This window comes from Danio aesculapii, chromosome 7 (assembly GCF_903798145.1).
Source record: "Danio aesculapii chromosome 7, fDanAes4.1, whole genome shotgun sequence".
Lineage (NCBI taxonomy): Eukaryota > Metazoa > Chordata > Actinopteri > Cypriniformes > Danionidae > Danio > Danio aesculapii.
Genome location: NC_079441.1, coordinates 53,942,535 through 53,965,054, shown reverse-complemented (window position 1 = coordinate 53,965,054; position 22,520 = coordinate 53,942,535). Strand labels below are relative to the sequence as shown.

The 22,520-nt window shown below is 34.1% G+C and overlaps 1 protein-coding gene across 7 annotated transcripts in view; it reads right to left on the bottom strand.

Moving 5' to 3' along the window:
* myo9aa (myosin IXAa) overlaps window positions 1-22,520 on the bottom strand; it is a 258,992-nt gene that overhangs the window by 121,605 nt on the left and 114,867 nt on the right. For 5 of the 7 annotated variants that reach the window (XM_056462171.1, XM_056462177.1, XM_056462176.1 and 2 more), the window contains exons 3-6: window positions 15,426-15,520; window positions 15,289-15,351; window positions 12,156-12,255; window positions 1,666-1,719 (exon numbers count right to left, since the gene is read on the bottom strand). In XM_056462171.1, the coding sequence (XP_056318146.1) occupies window positions 1,666-1,719; window positions 12,156-12,255; window positions 15,289-15,351; window positions 15,426-15,520 (312 nt within the window). The remainder of the gene's footprint in view (window positions 1-1,665; window positions 1,720-12,155; window positions 12,256-15,288; window positions 15,352-15,425; window positions 15,521-22,520) is intronic. The other 2 variants (XM_056462174.1, XM_056462175.1) reach the window with 1 other exon arrangement.

Sequence of the window (22,520 nt, the reverse complement as noted above, 5' to 3'; positions counted from 1 at the left end):
GTAAAGTAAACAGTGCTTTATGGTTGTCTGTGGAGTCAAACAGTATTCAGGTACAGAAATTGAATAATGAGTGTACAATAATCATTGTACTAATAATTCAGTAAATGTATTCTTCATTATAGTTAGAAATGTTGTACATTATTGTGCCTGAATGCTTTTACTAATTTAAAAAAGCCTTAATAACATATGCAAATGATAGTTTCATGCTGTTGTGGTTATACTTTGCAATGTCTTCATTTCATGTATTTTGAATTGTTGATCAACTATAAACCCAACTCAACATTGCATATTCTGTAATGTGACTACTGCAGAAACACACATTGCGATATCAATGCTAAAACAATATAAAATATTGCCCTAATTATAGGTGTCTTTGAAATGTTTGTGAAAAACTGTTGCACGCAAGCTTTTACACCATATTGACATAATTACACCATACTGTCACCATATTTAACCAATAAAAAAAGGGAACGTGTTAAACGAGAACCTAAAATATTTTATGGCATATACTTTTAAAAAATTAAGATGTTTTTATAATCAAAAATGTCTCATTTTGATAAATTTTTTTTAAGAAATTGGTCTTACACTTCATATTTTCAGATTTTATAGTATATAAGTTTATAGTATATATAGTATATTTTATAGTTAGTATATGTATTAACTCCAGGTACTTTAACCATAAACCGACATCAACCATTTGGTAGAGGCTGATATATTAGAAATTATGGGATGTGTTTAAAAAATAGTTTTCTTGGTGGGGCAGTTAAAGAGTTAATATCTTCTTATAATTGACAAGTTTTAATTACTTTAATAAAACCTTGTGTCTTGTTATTACGATGAGAATGAAGTACTTCATATTTAGTAAGCATGTTCTATAAATTGAAACAAATTTAGACAAATTTCTACATCCTGACGATGGCTAAGATTTTATACACTCAAAAAAATATGTTTTTTAACTTGTTTTAACTACCTAATTAAAATGAGCTGGAACAACACGATTCTTGAGATTTCATTGGGACAACTTAATTTTTTTTTTTCAATCCACATTAATTTGTTAAAAGTGTTAAGTTAACTTAATCAATTTGTGTTGGGACAACATGAATGAATTGTGCATAACCCTGCAGTGTTTACAGTGCATTATATATTATACTTGTCTTATAGATTATATGTGTCTAATTAATATTTGCTACCATGACAACACCAGTTTTTAACCCAATTACATCTCACCTAGTTGAGCCTGGTAGCACTTCTGTATCAGCAGCACAAGTCTAAGATGTCAACTTTATATTTGTAGCACCCTCCCAATACAAATAAAGCTTGTTTGCATGGTTGCTTATCGTTCCAATCCAATCGACTGCAGTGTTTACTCGGCAAAAGAGATCTGACCGCGATGCCCAGAGTTCAGGCTATTAATAGAAGCAGAAGAATTACATGACGCCAGATCAGGGAACACCTCAAAAACACAATGACCAAATGCCAAAGCACAGCCTAGGAGAAAAGCCGGCAAGATGTAGTGAGCGCTAATTACATCCCAAACCACAAACACAAACACACACACAGAGAGGATGGGAGTGGTGTGCTGTGTGAGGGGAAAACTATGGAAAGTGATTTGTGGAGCCAGCGACACGTCTCTGTACAGCAACGACACATTATTTCAATACTGACCGGTTCGTTCTCATAGTAATTTTCCCAGTGCGGCCTGTGAGGTTTCTTTGTCATCTGGAAGTAAGGTATAGATGGGATTAGAGCAACATTCCACACTGTGCCTGCTAAACACATGCCGTTATAAAAACGAGACAGCTAAAGCATTATGGGATATAGCCACATGCTCTAGGTTATAAACACTGAGGTTATGTTTGGAATGGGATACTGCCATACTACTCATACTATTTTTTAATATGTATACAAAATAGTATGTATTTTAGTATGTATATGCATTCAGTTATATTTAGTTTGTAAACTATTATTTAACTAGAGTTTTCTAAAGTTGGGTCTAAAATTACTTATCTTCACATATTCGACAGCTGAAGTCAAGAATATCAGCTCTCCTGAATTATTAGCCCTCCTCTGCACACTACCTGACAAAGGTCTTGTCTCCTATCCAATAATTTGACTTTTAGTTGATCATTTGGTATCAGAAGTGGCTTATATGAAAGACAAAGGCCTCTAGATTACGCTTATTTTACCAAAATAAAATATGATCATGCCTTGATTTTTAATTGTTTAATTAGAATAGTAAAGTCTGACTTTGCTTAGGCTAAAGTCTTGTCACTTAACAGAAATAAAGTACAGTATAGAATATAAAGTCATGGTGCAGTGGAAAAAGAATGAATATTGTGTATGACTCCCATGAGCTTGGAGGACTGCATCCATACATCTCTGCAATGACTCAAATAACTTATTAATAAAGTCATCTGGAACGGCAAAGAAAGTGCTCTTTCAGGACTTCCAGAGTTCATCAAGAATCTTTGGATTCATCTACAATGCCTCCTCCATCTTACTCCAGACATGCTCAATAATGTTCATCAAAATCTACCTTCTGACACTTTTCCAAGTGATCAACTAGAAGTCAAGTTGTTATTTGTTGCTCTTACACTTTTGTCAGGTAGTGTACATTTTTCCCTGATTTCTGTTCAATGGAAATAAGATGTTATTCAACACATTTCTAAACATAATAGTTTTTATAATAACTAAATTCTAATAACGATGATGACAGTACATAATATTTTACCAGATTTATTTTTTCAAAATATTAGTATTCAGCTTAAAATAACATTAGGTTAATTAGGTTAACTAGGCAAGTAATTACGCAGAACATTGTATAACAGTGGTTTGTTCTGTAGACAATTGGGGAAAAAATGCTAAATAATAATTTAATATTGATAATAATATTAACCTTAAAATGTTTTTTTTATTTATTTAAAACTGCTTTTATTCTAACCAAAATAAAACAAACAATTGTCCTCCAGAAGAAAAAATATTACAGGAAATATTGTGAAAAATCCCTTGCTCTATTAAACATCATTTGGGAAAAAATATTTGAAAAAGGGAAAAAAAACAGGAGGGTTAATAATTTTGATTTCAACTGTAAATAAAAACTGAATCAAACATATCTTATTTAGTAAATACTGAGCTGTGTGAAGTTGGCAGTATGCTAGTATACCATTCCGACAAGACAAAAACACAAAATGACATGTACTTGATTATGACAAAAGCTGAGACACAATAAGATGAAGAGAAACAGGTCCTGGAACAGGTTATGTGAAGATTTAAAATATTTAAGATTTTGTTTTCATAACCAAGAGGAAGGTAATATTATCCTTAAGTAAATATTTATAAAGTATCTAGTCAATTTTAGAAGGCACATTACTGTCTAGTAGCAAACAGGAAATAACATCAGACAATGTCCTAAAGTTTAAACTTAAAAAAATAAATAAACCTGAGGTGTTCATTTTTTATTTAAATGATAATGATATAGTGATATACACGTTTTGATTATTAGTTCATGATATACTGTACAAATTTATTTTCAGAATGTTTTGCAAACATTTTTTTTTAGAAATTGCCAACAATAGTTAAGTTCATTGTCGCTCAACTTAAAAAAGTAACTTTAATAATTGAACATCAAGTGCAACACATTTGTCTTTATCATTCATCAGTCTACTTATTACTGAAAATAACATTCATTAAGAAATATTACTTAACTGTCTTCATTTTCATAGATAGAAAAATCTATATCAATGGTCCCCAACTCTGTATTGGAGGGCAGGTGTCCTGCAAAGTTTAGTTCCAGTCCCAATTAGACACACCTGGGCTAGCTAATCAAGCGCTTACTAGGGCTGTTTCTCAATTCCAAGAATGCAGAGAATGGATTTGCGTTCTTGTGGATCCCGGTCTTGCCAGGTCACCTCGGAAGAATGAACTCAGGAGACCGCAAGAACAGAGAACGCGTCCTGTGAGAAATAAGATGCTGCGTTCTTTCTGATGGTTATGTGACCTTCACACGTTTTGAACTGAAAATTATCTAAAACATTACAGCATTCCTGCAACCATTTATTGTTTTTCCCCTTTTCAATATATTTAACATGCACAAATACCTTACAAATATACTTTGTACAATACAAATAAAACAGATTTTATTATGAATTTCAGCAAATAAACACCCTTAATGTGATTATGCCTTTATTAAGATTTTCATGTGAATGTTTACTTCTACTGTCTCATTTACAGTAGGTAAGCAAGTTATATCTCTGAACTTTAATTATAAACAGGTAGTAAAGGCTGCACTTCCTACCTTTTTTATTTATTTATTTATTTTATTATTATTTATTTTTTTTGAATCAGGCGCAATGACTGCTGGGTAAGTTTTGCACTCAAGTCTGCATATTCTTCGATATCAAGAACACATCCGGGAACTTTTACGCATCCTCTGTTCTGCAGTCTTGAATTTTGGAACTGAACTTTGGCGGTTGATGATGATGTTACATGAGAATGCAAGGATGCAAGATCGCTGAAGAACACATATTAAGAAACAGCCTACGCTTTCTAGAAACATCCTTGCAGGTGTGTTGAGGTAAGTTGGAGGGAAAATCTGCAGGACACCGTTCCTTCAGGACTGAGTTTGGGCACCCCTGGTCTAAATATTAAGTAAATCTTGCTCTTTACTGATTTTATTAGTTGCTCTTTGCTCTTGCTCTTTACTTTACTTATTAGTAGATTACTTTTTAGTTATTTTTCGAATGCACTAATAATGTTAACAAAAAGAACATTTTTGTGAAAGTGTTACTGAGAATCAAATAACATTTAGTATTTGGTCTTGTGTAACCAAAACACTTTGACTCTTAGCAAATCAAAACAACTTGCTAAATAGAAACTAGAAACCACAGTCAAACGTTTTCTGTAGAAGTTTTTCTTTTTTCCATGTGAATTCTCCACATTTTTTGAGGCTTTGAGACATTAGAGACGGAAGTTAAGAAAGAGCAACTATACTGGTACTTTGCAAAAATGACAAGAATTCACACCTCTAAAGTTTCTTCCTTATTAAGTTTCTCGGCACACTGGAGCCTTCAGGTTTATGGCAGTTCTAAGAAACCAAATAACTTGATATTTTTCAGTTTTGGCCTCCTGAATTTGTAACTGTCCAGATGGACACACAAAATCAGGGATATACTAAAAAAAAAAAGGAAAACTACTGCCTGGACACAGAGATTCCTCTGTATGTGGAAATTCAAGACCTGCACTAGTGGGTGCCACATACTGGTCAAAAATAATGAGTAGGAATGAATCACAATATTAGTCCAAACAGTGACTACAAGTTTTAATATTGATGTAGTTTTAATTGCTGTAGATTAGCCTTAGTAAATTAGTTTGTAAAATTAGTAACATTAGTTTGATGTTAGAAACAGGAACGCAGACATGACATATGAAAACACACATATTGACATGCATTGTTAATATTTCTGAACATTTGAAAAGGATACTCCACCAAAAATTGAAAAATACTCTTTAGTCGTCATCTTCATGCTGACTCATGTACAGAATTATTAGCCCTCCTTAATTATTAGACCCCCTGTATATTTTTATGCCAATTTCTCTTTGACAGAAAGTTAACACATTTCTAAACATGGGTTTTAATAATCAATTTCTAATATCTTATTTAAGACAAATATAATATTTCTTTATATTAATGTTCAACTGAAGTCAGCTACTGTACATCTTTAATGACCTGAGGCTGAATAATAAACTGTAAAGTTAAGTTTTTGTGTAAACTACTGCTGTAATCTTTTCATGTTAGGTGTAAATATGGTCTATGAGTCAATGTACAAGTGCATAAGTGTACCCTTAAAAAACTGATGCATTTAATACCACAAAAAACAAAGTTGATGGCAAACCATTTGTTAAAAGTTGATATAGCATTGCCTTCTGAAATAAAATAGAAGGTGTGTAAGGGGAAAATACAAATATTTTTGATTTTGAAAACTAAAATACAGATACTGTACATCACGCTTGACTTCTGTTTCCTGTATTGACATATAAAAATCGATCACAGCAGAAAACCTGCCCATATGGAGAAATATAAGTGAGAACTTATTCAATTACAAATCTTAGGCCCTGTTTACACTGCCAGTTAAATCTGATCCAATTCCGATTTTTTGCTCATATGTGACACAGATCGGCTCTGTTCTATGAGCGTGTAAACACGAAAAAAAAAAAAAACACATGCATTCGGATATTCAGAGATCGGTTTCAGGCCTCCTTCATATGTGGAAATAAATCTGATATAATTCGGATATGTGACAATGCGACTATCATGTAAACAGGCACATCGGTTTATTGAGGCATTCTGTTTTGTACGTCATTAAACTTACAACAATGTGGTACTTCTCCACGGTTTAATGATATATAAGGAAGAGCGTGTGTGTGCTCATCCTAAAATATCAGACCCAATGCTCCTCATTAAAGCCCGCCACAATTTGCTCCCACCAGACCTGTGATCTCTCTCATACCCACAAATTCCTCTGAATGGTGGAGGACACCATATATAAACTATAGGCGCAAGCTGCGATGATGGCCCTTTCCCTCCTCCTCCACCTCAAAATCAATTTAAAGTTGGGCGAACTTCGCATATTCCGCAGAGCTGAAAGCAAGACAATTTCTTCCATCGTGGCTCGTGTGGCGCAGATGCTAGAACCCGCCTTTACGCATGTGCAACGTCGTAAATTGTATGACATGTGTAAACACATGAATCGGATATGGGTCCGAATTAAAAGAACATGTAAATGGACAGGCAAAATGATCAGATATAGGCAACAAATTGGATTTGGGCATCAAGACCTGACAGTGTAAACGGGGCAATAGACACCATTCAGATGTTTTGTGGTGTCTGTTTGGTGTTGTTGAATGAACTGTGCAAATACAATCCTTTATTCAACAAAAATATGAACCTGTAAATATCATAGTGTGAAAAGGAACAAAATCATCAGTGTCAAACTGCACCATAGCACAGATTTTACCTAGAAACTGAAGTCAAGTGTATGTTTTTTAAGTTTTACAAAAATTCAGGCTGAAGCACATATTTCCAACGAGCCTGCGTATGTCATGCTTGACTTGCGTTGTTTATAAAGCATCAAATTGCTTCATAACCTGGGGTCCATTCTCCGTACCTCGCTTAAATGATCTAAGATGATATGACAGATCTTAGATCTTTTAATCCTGATAACTGATCTGTGGCTAATTTGCTTCTTCAAATCAGATTAAAAAGTCTGGATGAACTGATCTGAGATCGCTGCGTGTGTTGTGAAGGACTGATTTATCAATCCTCGAAATCATGATCAGCAATGCAATGATTGGCTGATGGCACAGCAGCGTAATGACATCATCTGATTATATTCAATTATCCATGTGAACCAAATTACATAAAATTCACAGTAAACAGTTTGTTAAATATGATATGCAGTAACTTTACACATTTGTTGTGGGCTGCAGGATTTACACTTTCATGTGCCAAGAGTACTTAGTAATTGATTTAGTTTTACATTTAGAGTGGATTTTCTTTATTTTAGTAGCCTAGGCCTATTCAAGTTTCTTAATCGGAGTAATAACTGGTTGTTTAAAAAATATTTGCATCAAAAAAGCATTTTGATATTGGTAAAGGTGTCTGCAACTTTTGTGAAGCATCAAATCACTGTCTTATTAACTGTCAAAACGTGCATGACTGCATAAATTACAGTATTATTCCTTTAAAAAAAACTGTTGAATATTGTGCATGTCTATTATCATACACAAACTGTATTAAAGCTGGGTAAGTACCCAAAAATAGTACACATATATACAGTTGAAGTCAGAATTATTAGCCCCCCTTTGAATTTATTTATTTATTTTTCTAATATTTCCCAAATGATGTCTAACAGAGCAAGGAAATTTTCACAGTATGTCTGATAATATTTTTTCTTCTGGAGAAAGTCTTATTTGTTTTATTTCGGCTAGAATAAAAGCAGTTTTTCATTTTTTAAACACCATTTTAAGGTCAAAATTATTAGCCCCTTTAAGCATTTTTTTTTTCGATAGACTACAGAACAAACCATTGCTATACAATAACTTGCCTAATTACCCTAATTAACTGCCTAATTAAGCCTTTAAATGTCACTTTAAGCTGTATAGAAGTGTCTTGAAAAATATCTAGTAATATCTAGGTTATTAGAAACAAAAAAAACTCTTAAAACTATTATGTTTAGAAATGTGTGGAAAAAATCAGCTCTCTGTTAAACAGAAATTGGGGAAAATTAAACAGGGGAATAATAATTCAGGGGGTTAATAATTCTGACTTCATCTGTATGTAAAAAGTCCATATTAATAAATGTTCTCTTTGAATCCCTGAAGGAAAACCACCCTGTGACAGTTTTTGTACTTTTATTTCGGAGTGCAGATTGCATAAATTTTATTTACATATATTTTTTAACTATTTACTAATTTCTCAAGTGTATATAACTGCTACTGTAAGAAAATATCAGCATTCGGTACATACTTTCAGTATTACCTTTGCTTGAAATGACCCGATCTATTCCTGTTTATATGAAATAAGCTGCTGCTCCCGAGCAGGTTTGAGCTACCAGACCTGTTGCTTTGACAATAACTCTCGGATGAGTTTTGAAGAACGAAACGATAATGGATCATGTCAAATCGTCAATAACCAAATCTAGCTAACCGAGCAATCCACGTGCAAAGAACGGACCCCAATTCTAGATCTGTTCACCTACATACTGTAACACAGGCAGAAATGAACTATCTAAAAATCTTTGTGATCCACAGAAGTAAATTCAAAACCATCTGGCACTGGCACTGCATCAGGGTGAGAAATGGTAAGAGAATTTTACATTTTTGGGTGGAGTATCCCTTTAGCATTTTGTGAGACCAAAAATACATTTTCACACATACAACGGAACAAACATCTGCATGCAAGAGCTCTTCACACAGAATCAAAAGCACGAGGCAGGTGTGTGTTATGGAAATGAGGGGCATGTTAGGAGCACAGGGGCTGCTTTCTGTGGTGGGATTAGGTTTTAAAGCGTCTCTGTGTGTGAAAGCACTGGGCCAGCTGAAAGGAATGAACTGTGGAATCTGTTTCCTTCATTCTCCCCTCCTTCCTGCTTGCCCAGTGAGAGAGTGAATCCCGTCAATGGGTCTGTTACGGCCTCAGAGAGCAGCTGCCTGCCACGCACTTATGACAAAAACTGACTCCACATGGGACACGCCACAAAGAAATGCTGGCATCCAATTTTCTCAACAAGGATACGTTGACTTTTCTAAAAACATAGCCTTTGCAGTTTGCACCACAGAACTGACTAGGGTGTCATGATGATCAATATTGACAGCAACTGTAAAAATTCTATGTAGATATGTTAACACTAGACATATGATAATAGTTTACTGCCAATTAACATTCAACAAGTCGGTGGAAGGATTGCACCTTAATGCTGGTTGCCACCCATCACAAAAATATGGTGAAAGTGAGTAGTGATTACTGCCACACACAATCATGCTGGAGGATGTGGCACACAAAAGTGAGACAATCTATTTGCTCTCACAATATTTGTGATTGTATTTTTTGGGGTAGTTTTTGGATTTAATAGTTAAAAGAAAGCTTGAAGTATCCTCCAGACAGACTTTTTGTATACTTTTGTAGTTCCTCTAACACTCCTGACACTCATATTTGGACTAATTAATTTGGCAAAATGTTGAATTTGATTGCTTCCATTATTATGATTTTTTATCATTTTGAACATTTCTGCTGATATCATTATTGTGGCCATGTGTTGAGAAAACATGATATCATGAAAGCCCAAATTCTGACACAGTGAAAATCCATGGCCTTTTATCTGAGCAAGTCATTTACACCATGTTTACACCTGGAGTTAAAGGAACAGATCACCCTAAAATAACTCTAAGGGGGTGTTTACACAACAGCTTTTCAGCCACAAACGGGAAAATCTTTGTGCGTTTTGGCTAGGGCTGCACAATAAATCGTTTCAGCATCGATATCGCAACGTGATCATTCGCAATAACACATCGCGGGTATATGCAATGCGGAGTCTGGATTTTAATTAATCTTTTTGAAAGTGTTTTTTGAGGTCTGTGTGGGGGTTTTAACAATTGTACCGTTTGACAAATTAATAGCAATTCATTTTATCGAATTGTTTATAAAACAACTCCTCTGAAAACAATAAAACACTGTTTATTTAATTGCTATCTTTTTCTTTATTGAATTTCTCTATGCTTGTAGATTACATTTTATGCATATGCATTCCCCTATAGAATCACCCCAATTCTGTATATTATTCACCCCAAAAATGATCAATTCTTTCCAAATAGTTATTCAACAAATCTAGTGAAATTATGTTCCTATCACAATACACAGTATATTGCAGAATAAAAGATATCACAATATTAGATTTTTTCCAATATCGTGCAGCACTAGTTTTGGCTGTGCATTTAAAACAACTGCGTTTATGTGAATGAGCACACAAACCTGATAAGGGATTTTAAATGGGAAGTTTTTAAAAATGCTGTCATTGTTGTTTCTATGTAAATAAACAAAAATGAATTTGTATGAAAAATATTACGTAATGTCCCAACTATGACGTGGCGACGCAACATGAGATCAATGGTATTTTTTTCTTGTTAAAATGAGTTTTTGTCACCTGCAATGGTGATTTCTATTTTTTTCAAAATGTCTATTTTGGATTTTTTTTTACAATTTAATTTAATTTAATTTAATTTAATTTAATTTAATTTAATTTAATTTAATTTAATTTAATTTAATTTAATTTAATTTAATTTAATTTAATAAAGCAGAAGCATATAGTTTAACTCAGATCTTGAAAAAAAAAAAAGGCAAATGGTTTGAAAATGAAAGTCAGTTCAAAATCTTCATTATTCAGCATATGTACTATAAATAGTGCTAAATTAGTTTAATATGTATTCATTAGATTACAACTCTTACCATTCCATTGTGAGTGCAGTGGCTGATATTTAAATGAATGGATGGTATTTGTTTCTGTTGTGTTGCGTCACGATTGCTGAAGGCAGCCAAACTGCTTGTTGTTGGAATCTTGTAGCGTCAAGCATAATTAGGACACAATGTTAGAGAGGTGTAGACTAAAGACAATGGCACAACCACTACATGGTAGTGTTCTTGTTACTCAAATGTTTACTAACACTTAATCAGAAGTGTGTGGATTTACTTCACATTATCTGCAGAGAACTGTCAATGATCTCTATAGCTTGTGCTGATGTGTATGCAGAATATGCAGTGTGCGTCTCAGATGCATCATACACACACACACTGCAAATTATACATACATCGTCTGGCCATCGTCTATTATACAAAATACTGGCCTGGTATATGTAGTGCAGCATTTTGAAAACATTGTTGTGTAAACGTGAAACTATTTTAAAACTTCTTTGTCATGTAAATATAGCCGAAATTTATTGTTTACGTACTCTAAATGGAATAACCAAAAGAAACCAACTTTAACCAAAAAAACACAAAATAAAATCTGTCTTCATAGACATTTTGGCTAGATACTAATCCATTTTACTTGTATGGCACAGAGCAGCATGAATATGCTCCAAAAATCTGTCCTATTATATATATTTAATGAATGTTGATGTGAATAATTCCAGGTGTAAACAGGGAATCGCTCAAACCTCCTTTCTCAATGATGAGGGCAGCACATGGCCTTTGTTTACTATGCATTGCTTGCCATGTAAACTCTCAAGTGTCTTGATGCATCATTTACTGCCATCTTTCCAGCAAATCTGGGTTTAAAAACGGGTTTAAAAACATTCAACCAATTTTAAAATCTGGAATTGGCAACCTGTAAACATGCACAAGACTTTGAGGATGTCCTTCCATGAGCCCCACGTCAACATGCATTGACACACTGACACAGTAAGTGGTGATAAATTCAGAGACCCTCCTCTCAAAGAAATCTGATAACAAGTGGTCACAGGAGACACATGTTACTACCAGATGTCAGTGGCGATGCGTCTCTGCCGACCACTTGTAATAGGCTCGTCTGAGAGGAATGTTAATGACAGTTGTAAATGGGGTCACTGAGGGTGAGTACAGTGCATGCAGCAGTATTAAGTCGTACCTGATTGAGGTAATGGTATTCTTCAGGCTTTTTGAGGTGGAACGCTGTCCTGTCCTCTTCACTTGTTCCTGCCAGCAGGTAGTAAAACACGTGGTAATTCCTGCAACATAAATAAAATAAAAAATGTAAAAACAGCATAAAGCCATTAGTAGATTGAAGATATTTAGGTATAAACTTGTCAGTTGTTTCACTGGGACTGATTCTCCTTGAAGTCAAAGGTTAGTGCTGACCCCTCCTTTAAAACTGGGGTTTTTAAAGTCTGATTTATACTTTCGCCTGGCGCCGCATCGCAGAGCTCCACTGACTGCGCACACAACTTTTATACTTACTGCGTTCGCCGTTGAGATATTCTTTAAAAAGTCATGAGGCGGTCAAAAGAAACCCACCGTAAAGTCAGATGGATAAACAGAGAAGAAGGAAGTTTCCAGAACTACGTCATAACATTAATATTATTTAAGTATTTTTATAAATTATTTTAATGATTATAAAAATTTTTATAACCATTTAAGATTTTTTTTTTAATCGAACTTTGATGCATCAATTGATTTTGTACAGATCTCTGACAGTTCCACATTTAAAAGTTTATTAAAATATTAATGACAACAGAGCATGGGTTATTCTACAAATATATATTTTTTATATTAAGGAAAAAATAAAAGCAAAAAAAGTACACTTATTAAAAATCTTTTTTTTTTATTTTATTTAACCCACTCAACAATTGACACATTACAGTCTGGCTAGTTTATCCTCTACTGATACGCTAAAAAGGCAATAATGGTCCGACATTCCTGACCATTACCACCAATTAAGCCTGGAATAACAGGGCATCAGTATATTGTCAATTGATAAGTTAAAATATTATTTTCCAGTTATCAGTGACTTCATTTTATTTTGGTAGCTATTAAATTTATTTAAATTCAAAATTGTAATATATACATCAGTGTAAAACCTATAAATGATGGAAAAACATATTCTGTAATTGTGTATTAAAACCATTTGGGTCTCCACTTTTGCCATGGCCTCTCTTATTGGTTTTAAAAAAAACTTATCCCTTAAGTTTTCCTAAACTTTTACAATAACTTTCTTCATTTCCCACTACTCTTGCAATTTCTAGTAAAGAATTATCGGTCATCTGATTATCCCTATAACCACGCATAAACAGATCATAAAGATGCATGTACAGTCGTACCTGAATTCATACAAAATCTCTTTAAAGTGTATCATATTCAACTCAAATCAAACGCGGCGACACACGAACTGTTCTCTCGAGTCTCAAAAAAAAATAGTGCACTCCGCTAGCCGAAATTATGACCCGCGCACCCAAAGCGAACTAGCGGACATGTCGAGTATAAACCAGGCTTAAGATGGGATGCAGGGACGTACAGGGACTGCAAAAAGTGCTATGAGACCATGGGAATGTTTGTAGCAGGAAAAAAGGTTACATTTAAGAAAGTAATTTAAAAAATTAAGTAATTAAAAAAGTGAAAAACTGATTTAAAATAAATGAAAAGTAATTTTATTAGTAGTAGAAAAAATATTCAATATATTATCAAATCATTACTGCTAACAAATAAGTATAAAGGTAAAAATTATGTAATAATTTAAAATTTTGTGAAAATATAATATTAAAATACAATTTGAGTCAAATAAATAAACTAAATTGTACAGTTAAAATGACATTAAATTAGCATGTGAAAATGTACAAATTTTCTAATAGATTAAATATTTAATGTTTCTTCAGTTAAATTAAAATGTACCCTTAAAATGTAATTAAATTAACATGTAAAAAAGTACTAACTTAATAGAGATTAAATATGTACTGTAATACGTTTCAAATAAATGAATTATCCAAAACTCAATGACCAAAATTAAGTTAATAGATGATTAAATATAATTAAGTTAACAATAAATGAAATGAAATAAATAAATGTACATGTAACAGAGACTAATTACCTTTGCTTATTTTTTTTTATTTATATATTTCACTACTTAAGATGGGCCTTTATATAAGAAACCTTTAAATTACTCAAACAAGGCTTACTCGAATAAGGATGATCATATTTGATCCCTGAAAATCCCTGCTTCAAAACACAATACAAGTCAGGAATGCATAAAATTTAAAAAGTTAATACTTGTTATAAACCTTTGGCACACTGAGGGAATGCAAGCTTACATCATTCTAGCTAAAATTAACTAAAACTAAAATACTTGAACTCTGCATTGTCTGTTCGCATTTGTTTATTTAATTTCCACTGTAATCCTAAATCGAAATCCAGCCATCACTGTCAAAAACGGTTTTCAAAGCAAGCATTTCAGTTTGTGAACATGTAAAAATACCATACTGTATACAAATACCTACAATTAGGTATTGTTAAAAGACTCACACAACTGTATGTTTAGAAATAGGTTTTAGTAGTTTTGGTGAGAAAAATAAAGTCTCATTGACTCTAAAAAGCTGAGATTGACATATCTGTATAGAGACTAAGAGATGGCTTTATCATGCCACGCATCACACGATGTCAAACTAGTTTCGGTTGGACAAACTTGGACAAGTATGACGCCTGTGATTTATGCCCAACTCTAAAAAACAAGTAAACAAGGAATTTATGTCATGAAACCAGTGCGACCGGTAATGGCAGCCAGGAGATAAAGCATCTGTACATGTTAACTGAACAACTACTGTAACTCCAGCAACACAGTATAGACATTAGTGGACATATTCCTCATGAGCTTCTACCAAATCAACACTATATTTAAATAAACATTAGTTTAGATGAGTATAATGTTGATTTAAGTACAAAATATTTGTAATTCAATAGACGTCATTTCTTTATTTCCTATTTATTGACAGTTAAAGTTAATATAAACATAAATTAATAATTTTTTATGTAAAAAAAAAACTTTAAGACCGAATTTAGAATACATGGCCTTGAAAATAACTTTAAATATAAATACTGTAAGGGTGATTATAAGGCATGTATTTTATGCTGATGTGTGGTATTTCTAAATGAAATTTAAGTGTTGCAATATGGGACTATATTATTTATTTAACAATGTAAACTGAATCAAACTTAACTCTGTGAAACAAACTCAATTGACCCATTCAGTTAAATCACAGAACAATGTCTTCTACCTTTCATTGTGTTCCTGATAGACGAGTCTAGACTTCTCCAGCAGGTATTTCTCCACATATGCTCTGCAAATGAACAAGCGAGAAATTAGCAAGGGGTTGCAGGCATTTCACAGCACTACAGACAGGGACACACTTACCCTCTAACAGTGCCACTTTCCTGATAGTTCACTTGGATGAACTTCCCAAAACGGCTGGAGTTGTTGTTATGTGCTGTCTTTGCGTTACCAAAAGCCTGTGAATGCAGGAGAAAAAACAACATAAGAGAGGTGACAAGTGTATGAAGGACTAACACTGATTATTTAGAGAAATAACAAATTCATCAATCAGTGCATTTATTATGCTTTAGGTATGCGGTCAGCCAAGAACAACAAAGAAGGAAGAGGAAGCCAAAACCAGAAAATACAATCAACCAATATAAAAAACTATCTATTCATCTATCTATAAATCTATCAATCTATCAATCTATCAATCAATCAATCAATCAATCAATCAATCAATCAATCAATCAATCAATCAATCAATCAATCAATCAATCAATCTATCTATCTATCAATCAATCAATCAATCAATCAATCAATCAATCAATCAATCAATCAATCAATCTATCTATCAATCTATCAATCAATCTATCAATCAATCAATCTATCAATCAATCTATCTATCTATCAATCTATCTATCTATCAATCTATCTATCAATCTATCTATCTATCAATCAATCAATCAATCAATCAATCAATCAATCTATCTATCTATCTATCTATCAATCTATCAATCTATCAATCTATCAATTTAAATTATTGTTAAGTGCTGTTTGAAGTACAGAAGATTTTTCAATACATTTTTAAACATTTTTAAACTAATTTCTTTTGTCTTTGCCATGATGACAGAATATGATTTCCTAGTTATTTCGCAAAATAGCTTAAAGTACAATCTAGGTTAATTAGGCAAGTAATAGGACAACAATTCTTTGTTCTATGGCTAAGCAATTCATAAAGGGGATAATAATATTACATGTTTTTGTGAAAAAAACTGCTTTTATTACAGCCAAACTAAAAGACAGAATAAAAAAAAACATTATAGGACACTATGTGAAAGTCTTCTTGTGCTGTTAACTATTACTTGGAAAATATTTGAAAAATAAATCAAATTTACAAAAGGGCAAATATTTTTGGCCTTCAAATATGTACACTTTTAAAATATTTTGTGATAAAAATTAATTTAAAAAAACACTCTAATACCATAAAAAACGCTCTGTTAAAACTACCTGAAATATAAAAAATACATATATGAAAATATGTATTTATTATAAAATATAAAATATATGTATAAAACTAGGCAAAGTCTAACAGATTTACATTATGTCATTTTAAAACTGCTTATGGTCGTCTGCCTTTGAAATATTCTGGGACCTTTCTATGGAATAAACTGCATAAACTGGATATTAAAGGTATTACAAATGTGGTTGGATTTAGTTTAAAATCTAAAAGTTGGGGCAGTACGGTGGCTCAGTGGTTACCACTGTCACCTCACAGCAAGAAGGTCACTAGTTCAAGTTCCGGCTGGCATTTTTGTTTGTAGTTTGCATGTTCTCCCTGTGTTAGCGTGTGTTTCCTCTGGGTGCCCCAGTTTCCTCAACAGGCCAAAGACATGCGGTACAGGTGAATTGAATTAACTAAAGTGTCCGTAGTATGAGTATGAGAGTGTATGAGTGTGTATGGGTGTTTCCCTATACTTGGTCTGTGGCTGTGTAAAACATATGCTGGAATAGTTGGTGGTTTATTCCGCTGTGGCGACCTCTGAAATGGAGACTAAGCTGAAGGAAAATCAATGAATGAATGAACCTAAAAGTTGCAGCTTAAGAAGTATAGTATGTTGATGGATTTTACAGTATGTTTTATGTGACAGTATTTATAATGTAGTGTCACAGTTTACCTGTAACACTTTTACAATATTTATTTTATTCTGAAGTGAAAAAAAAACATACAGTTGAAGTCAGAATTATTAGCCCCCCTTTGAATTTTTTCTCATTTTTAAATATTTCCCAAATGATGTCTAACATAGCAAGGAAATTTTCACAGTATGTCTGATAATATTTTTTCTTCTGGCGAAAGTCTTATTTATTTTATTTCGACTAGAATAAAAGCAGTTTTTAATTTTTTAAACACCCTTTTAAGGACAAAATTCAAACAAAATTAGCCCCTTTAAGCTATTTTTTTCGATAGTCTACAGAAAAAACCATCATTATACAATAACTTGCCTAATTACCCTAATCTGCCTAGTTAACCTAATTAGTGAAGCCTTTAAATGTCACTTTAATCTGTATAGAAGTGTCTTGAAAAATATCTAGTCAAATATTATTTACTGTCATCATGGCAAAGATAAAATAAATCAGTTATTAGAAGTGAGTTATTAAAACTATTGTGTTTAGAAGTGTGTTGAAAAATTCTCTCTGTTAAACAGAAAACGGGGAAAAAATAAACAGGGGGACCATTAATTCATTAGGACTAAAATTCTGACTTCAACTGTCTATATTATCTTAAATATAACTATCCATAAAAAATCATAATATTACTAAAAACAAGGCAGCACGTTTGACCAGCCAACAAACCAACACAACCTGCAATGTGGTGCAATTTGACCAGCCAACAAACCAACACAACCTGCAATGTGGTGCAATGTTTTGGATCATAGCAGCGCATTCACACAGAAGTCTGAGAGTACTTTTCAATTGATAAGAGAGTTGGAAAACTGTCATGAAAAACTTAAGTACAAACTAGTGTGGTGTAACACCTTGACTACAATCATAAGCAGAACAAAAAAACCCAGAGGCCACACTAAACCAGCTGTAAGTGTCCAGCACTTCCCTTTCTGGCCTTGTTTTTGTTACGTGTCTGCCTGGAGAGCAGGAAGTTATTCAGCTGTACGTAAACGCTCTTGTTATTTGTAGCTCCACCACAAGTAAACAAATTCCTCTGTAGAACGAACAAGCTGCGAGGTCCATCAAGAGGGACAGTGTTCACTCACGGCCAAACAGAGGTCAGTCTCACAGCCAAGAGTGCCACACACACACACACACACACACACACACACAAAACACACTACCCCGCAAGTGTATGCTTTTCAAAGTAGGTTTACGGCTCTCAGGGGATTCAAGGACAAGCCGTTCCGCCACAGGAGAATGGAATTCTGGGTAGGGTGGCACCTCTGGTGAACAGCTGACAGCCATGAGCTACTGTAACAGTCAAACACCATGACGCATCTACCCAGCTATGTTAAGTAAAAGTCTTGAACGTCTAGAAAAGGTTATGTCAAACACGGAGATAACTTTACAAATGGCCTCTGGAAGCTGTGCTGGAAAAGTCTATTTAGCTCTTCGCAATCTATGCTAGAGGCACTTGCCAAACATCAAGTGGAAGTTGCACAGTTCCTCCTGTGACACATTAATGTATGCTGCTTCAGAAATTCACAACTCTAAAATGGAAGAGATCTGGACGCTCCAGGAAAACGGGTCAGACGAGGACACATAAAATCAGCTGTTAAAGTGTCACGTCCAGTCTTCCTGTGCAGTCAGAACACACAGCAACACGTCATAGTTATCAAAGGAGCCTTCTGGAGCCAAAAAAAAAAACTTTAAACAGACAGCAAGGATGGATTTGGAAGGACTGTTGGACATGAAAACATGCCACATTTCTTGCACTGAAATGTGGAGATTTGGAAATCCAGAAAATATTAGTAGTAAATAGGCATGGGCCAGTATAAGATTCTGACAGTGTGATAACCTTGGATAAAAATATCAGTTCCATGGTATCACGGTATTGTGCTCACTGCTCACTGCATATTATTTTTAAATGACTCGGTAAAAAACAAAAACAGTTTTCCCCTTTGAAAACAATATATTTTATTTTTTTTTTAAATGTATAATATTTTGGAGCAGTAAACACTTCAGGCTAAATAATTCCAATAAATCATTGACTTCTGGTGTCTTCATTAGTTCCTAAAACACAGATTTCATTGCAATTTAAAAAGGCATCTTTGGATATATTTTCTGTTGGAGATACTGTTGTCCTAAAAAACAAAAATGTAAATAAAAAAATCTTTATAACACATATCTTGGCAACAGAATTACAGAAAATTTTGGCAGTTTTAAAACCTTGACTTTTCCAAACCGCGTTATACCTTGAAAACAGTTATCGTCCCATGCCTAGTAGTAAAGCAATGTAACTGAGAATGTTCATAGATTTGGGATTTCTATTTCTACATTGGTAAAATCTAGGTGGGTGGCTGGATTTACAGCTCATAATTATATAAATAATTGCTAGTATATTTTGATCAAATACTTGCAAACGCACATACAAATGTGCTGTATTATAATGCAAGACAAAACAAATCACTGGATCATTCAATTTCTTTTTGGCTTAGTCCCTTTATTAATCAGGGGTCGCCACAGCGGAATGAACCGCCAGCTTATCCAGCATATGTTTTATGCCGTAGATGCCCTTCCAGACGCTATCCAACACTGGGAAACACCCATACACTCTTGCATTCACACACACACTCATACACTACAGGCAATTTAGTTTATTCAATTCACCAAGTGCATGTCTTTGGACTTGTGGGGGAAACTAGAGCACCTGGTGGAAACCCACACAAAAACACGGGGAGAACATGCAAACTCCAAACAGAAATACCAACTGACCCAGCTGAGGCTCGAACCTGCAACCTTCTAGCTGTGAGGCAATCATTCTATTGTTGTTATTATTATTATTAATTTATTTAGTTTTTGCTGTAAATATTTCCAGATCACGAGAGGTTGTTTAAGTATTTCACTGCATATCATACAGTGTATGTCTCTGTATTAGGGCTGCATGATTCTGGCTAAAATGAGAATCACGATTTCTTTTTACTTACAATATAGGTCATGAATTTCTCATGATTCTGTAGATGTAAAATAAACTAAATTATAAATAAAATAAAATAAATAAATAAATAATATTAGGCATATACATGTAGGTCTACTGTTGGTTAAAAATACTAAATTTTGTATAGACTTTGAACGGTGGACTGGAATCAACTTTAAATTTGTCCTGGTTGTTAATTGACAGTAAAGTGATGACATCAGAATACAGCTATTCATAATTCTGTAGTTGAATTATTATGTTTGAGACATATGCTTGTAACTTGTCATTATTAGACCATTTTTTCACTTATACCTTCTAAATACAGAATGTGACTGTTTCAAACCCATTTGGAAGTGTCTACATTGCTAAGCAATGTCTATAAAACAATGTGAAGAGTTGTTAAACCACCTATATGCTTGTCTCCTGAACTTGAAAATATAACTGGCTGAATCATAGAGATGCTGGATTGAGATCGCATGGGGGGGGGGTCAAATTGAGGTTACAATCGGTTTCCAAAATTTTTGTGCAACCCTATTCTGTATGTGACATATTAAATTTGAATTTGAACATAGATATCAAAATACTGCTGCAAAAATCAAAAAAAAAAAATCTCAAACAGAAGAATTAAGAGACTTTATTACTTCCCTACCTGCATGAAACCATCATCAACAAAAAATCTAATAATATCAAATCAACATTTACTGCCACAGCCATATCATCCTGCAGACAAGACTGGTTACTCCATGAAGCTAAGCGGGGCTGAGCCTGGTCAGTACCTGGATGGGAGACCACAAGTAAAATCTAGGTTGTTGTTGGAAGTGGTGTTAGAGAGGCCAGCAGGGGCACTCAACCGGTGGTCTGTGTGAATCCTAATGCCCCAGTACAGTAAGGGGACATCCTACTGTCTGTGAGCGCTGTCTTTCAGATGAGACGTTAAACCAAGGTCCTGACTCTCTGTGGTTATTAAAAATCCCATAGGAGTAGGGGTGTAACCCCAGTGTCCTGGCCAAATTTCCTCCATCGGCCCTTACCAACCATGGCCTCACAATTATCCCCATCCATCAAAATGGCTTTATCACAGTCTCTCCACTCCACCAATAGCTGGTGTGTGTGGCGAGCGCACTGGCGCCGTTGTCCTATGGTTGTCGTCGCATCATCCAAGTGGATGCTGCACACTGATGGTGGTATGGAAAGACCACCTTGATGGTTGTGAAGCACTTTGGGAGTATTACTATACACGATAAATGCGCTATATAAATACACACATTACTTACACAAAATTTGACACAAAATTACTGGGGGGGTCACTAAACGCTATTGACCGTTTGGTTAAACTTTTCTAAAAGTCTCGATCAATCACTGATACAACATACACTAGCAAATTAATGTAAAAAAACAGTATGCACTATTCACAATTAAATTAACTAATGATCACTTATGTATTGCTTATATTTCATAAATTCGGCCATTTGAAATGACAACAAAAACACAGCAAATTAACATGTTATTAATAAGCAACAGGATATTTTTTCATAGTATATTTGCTTAGGATAAAAATGTGTAAGTTCATTTGCAGTTCCAGTACTATGTATAAAATTCAACTTTTGTTGTTGTTGATTATTTACTGTGAATTAAAGTGCACAATATTACACTGAAAAAAATGCTGGGTTCCATACAATCCCTTCATGTTGTTTTAATGCAAATCGACAAGGTTAACTCAATGGTTTTACAACTGTAAGTTGATTGAATATAAAACAATTAAGTTGCCCCCCCCCAAAAAAAAATCAAGAATTGTGTAGTTTCAGCTAATTTTAAATAATTAGTTTTTAACAAGCAGAGTGTAGCACAAATGAATCGCATTCATGCAGTAGCGTACATAGAGCAAAATGCTTGCTATGAAAGGAAAAATGCATGCTACTCCGTCATGCTTTGCTGCTTACTGGCAGTGGCAAATCCTCCACAGATGAAACAACAACACAAAAGGCTTTTGTTTCAAGTTAAAGGTCTTGATCTCATAGGAGAAGCTGAGGGGGTGAATAAAGGACTGAGAAGGCGAAAGCATCACGATTACCGAAATCCACAGTGACACATAAGGACTGAGAATAAAATGACATCAAAAGCGCGAACTGGAAGTTTGCGGCTGTTCCCGGCACAAGACACAGGGGAACGCTTAAACACATTTTGGATGAGCTCCACAGGGAACGTTCTGTGAATTGATCTCGGGCTTGAGGACTGAAAGCTTTAGAGCATTCTGTCGCTCACACAAACACACAACAACCCGCTCTGATCTCACGCCACATTTACTAATGGACCGCATTAGGTAAATATTGTGG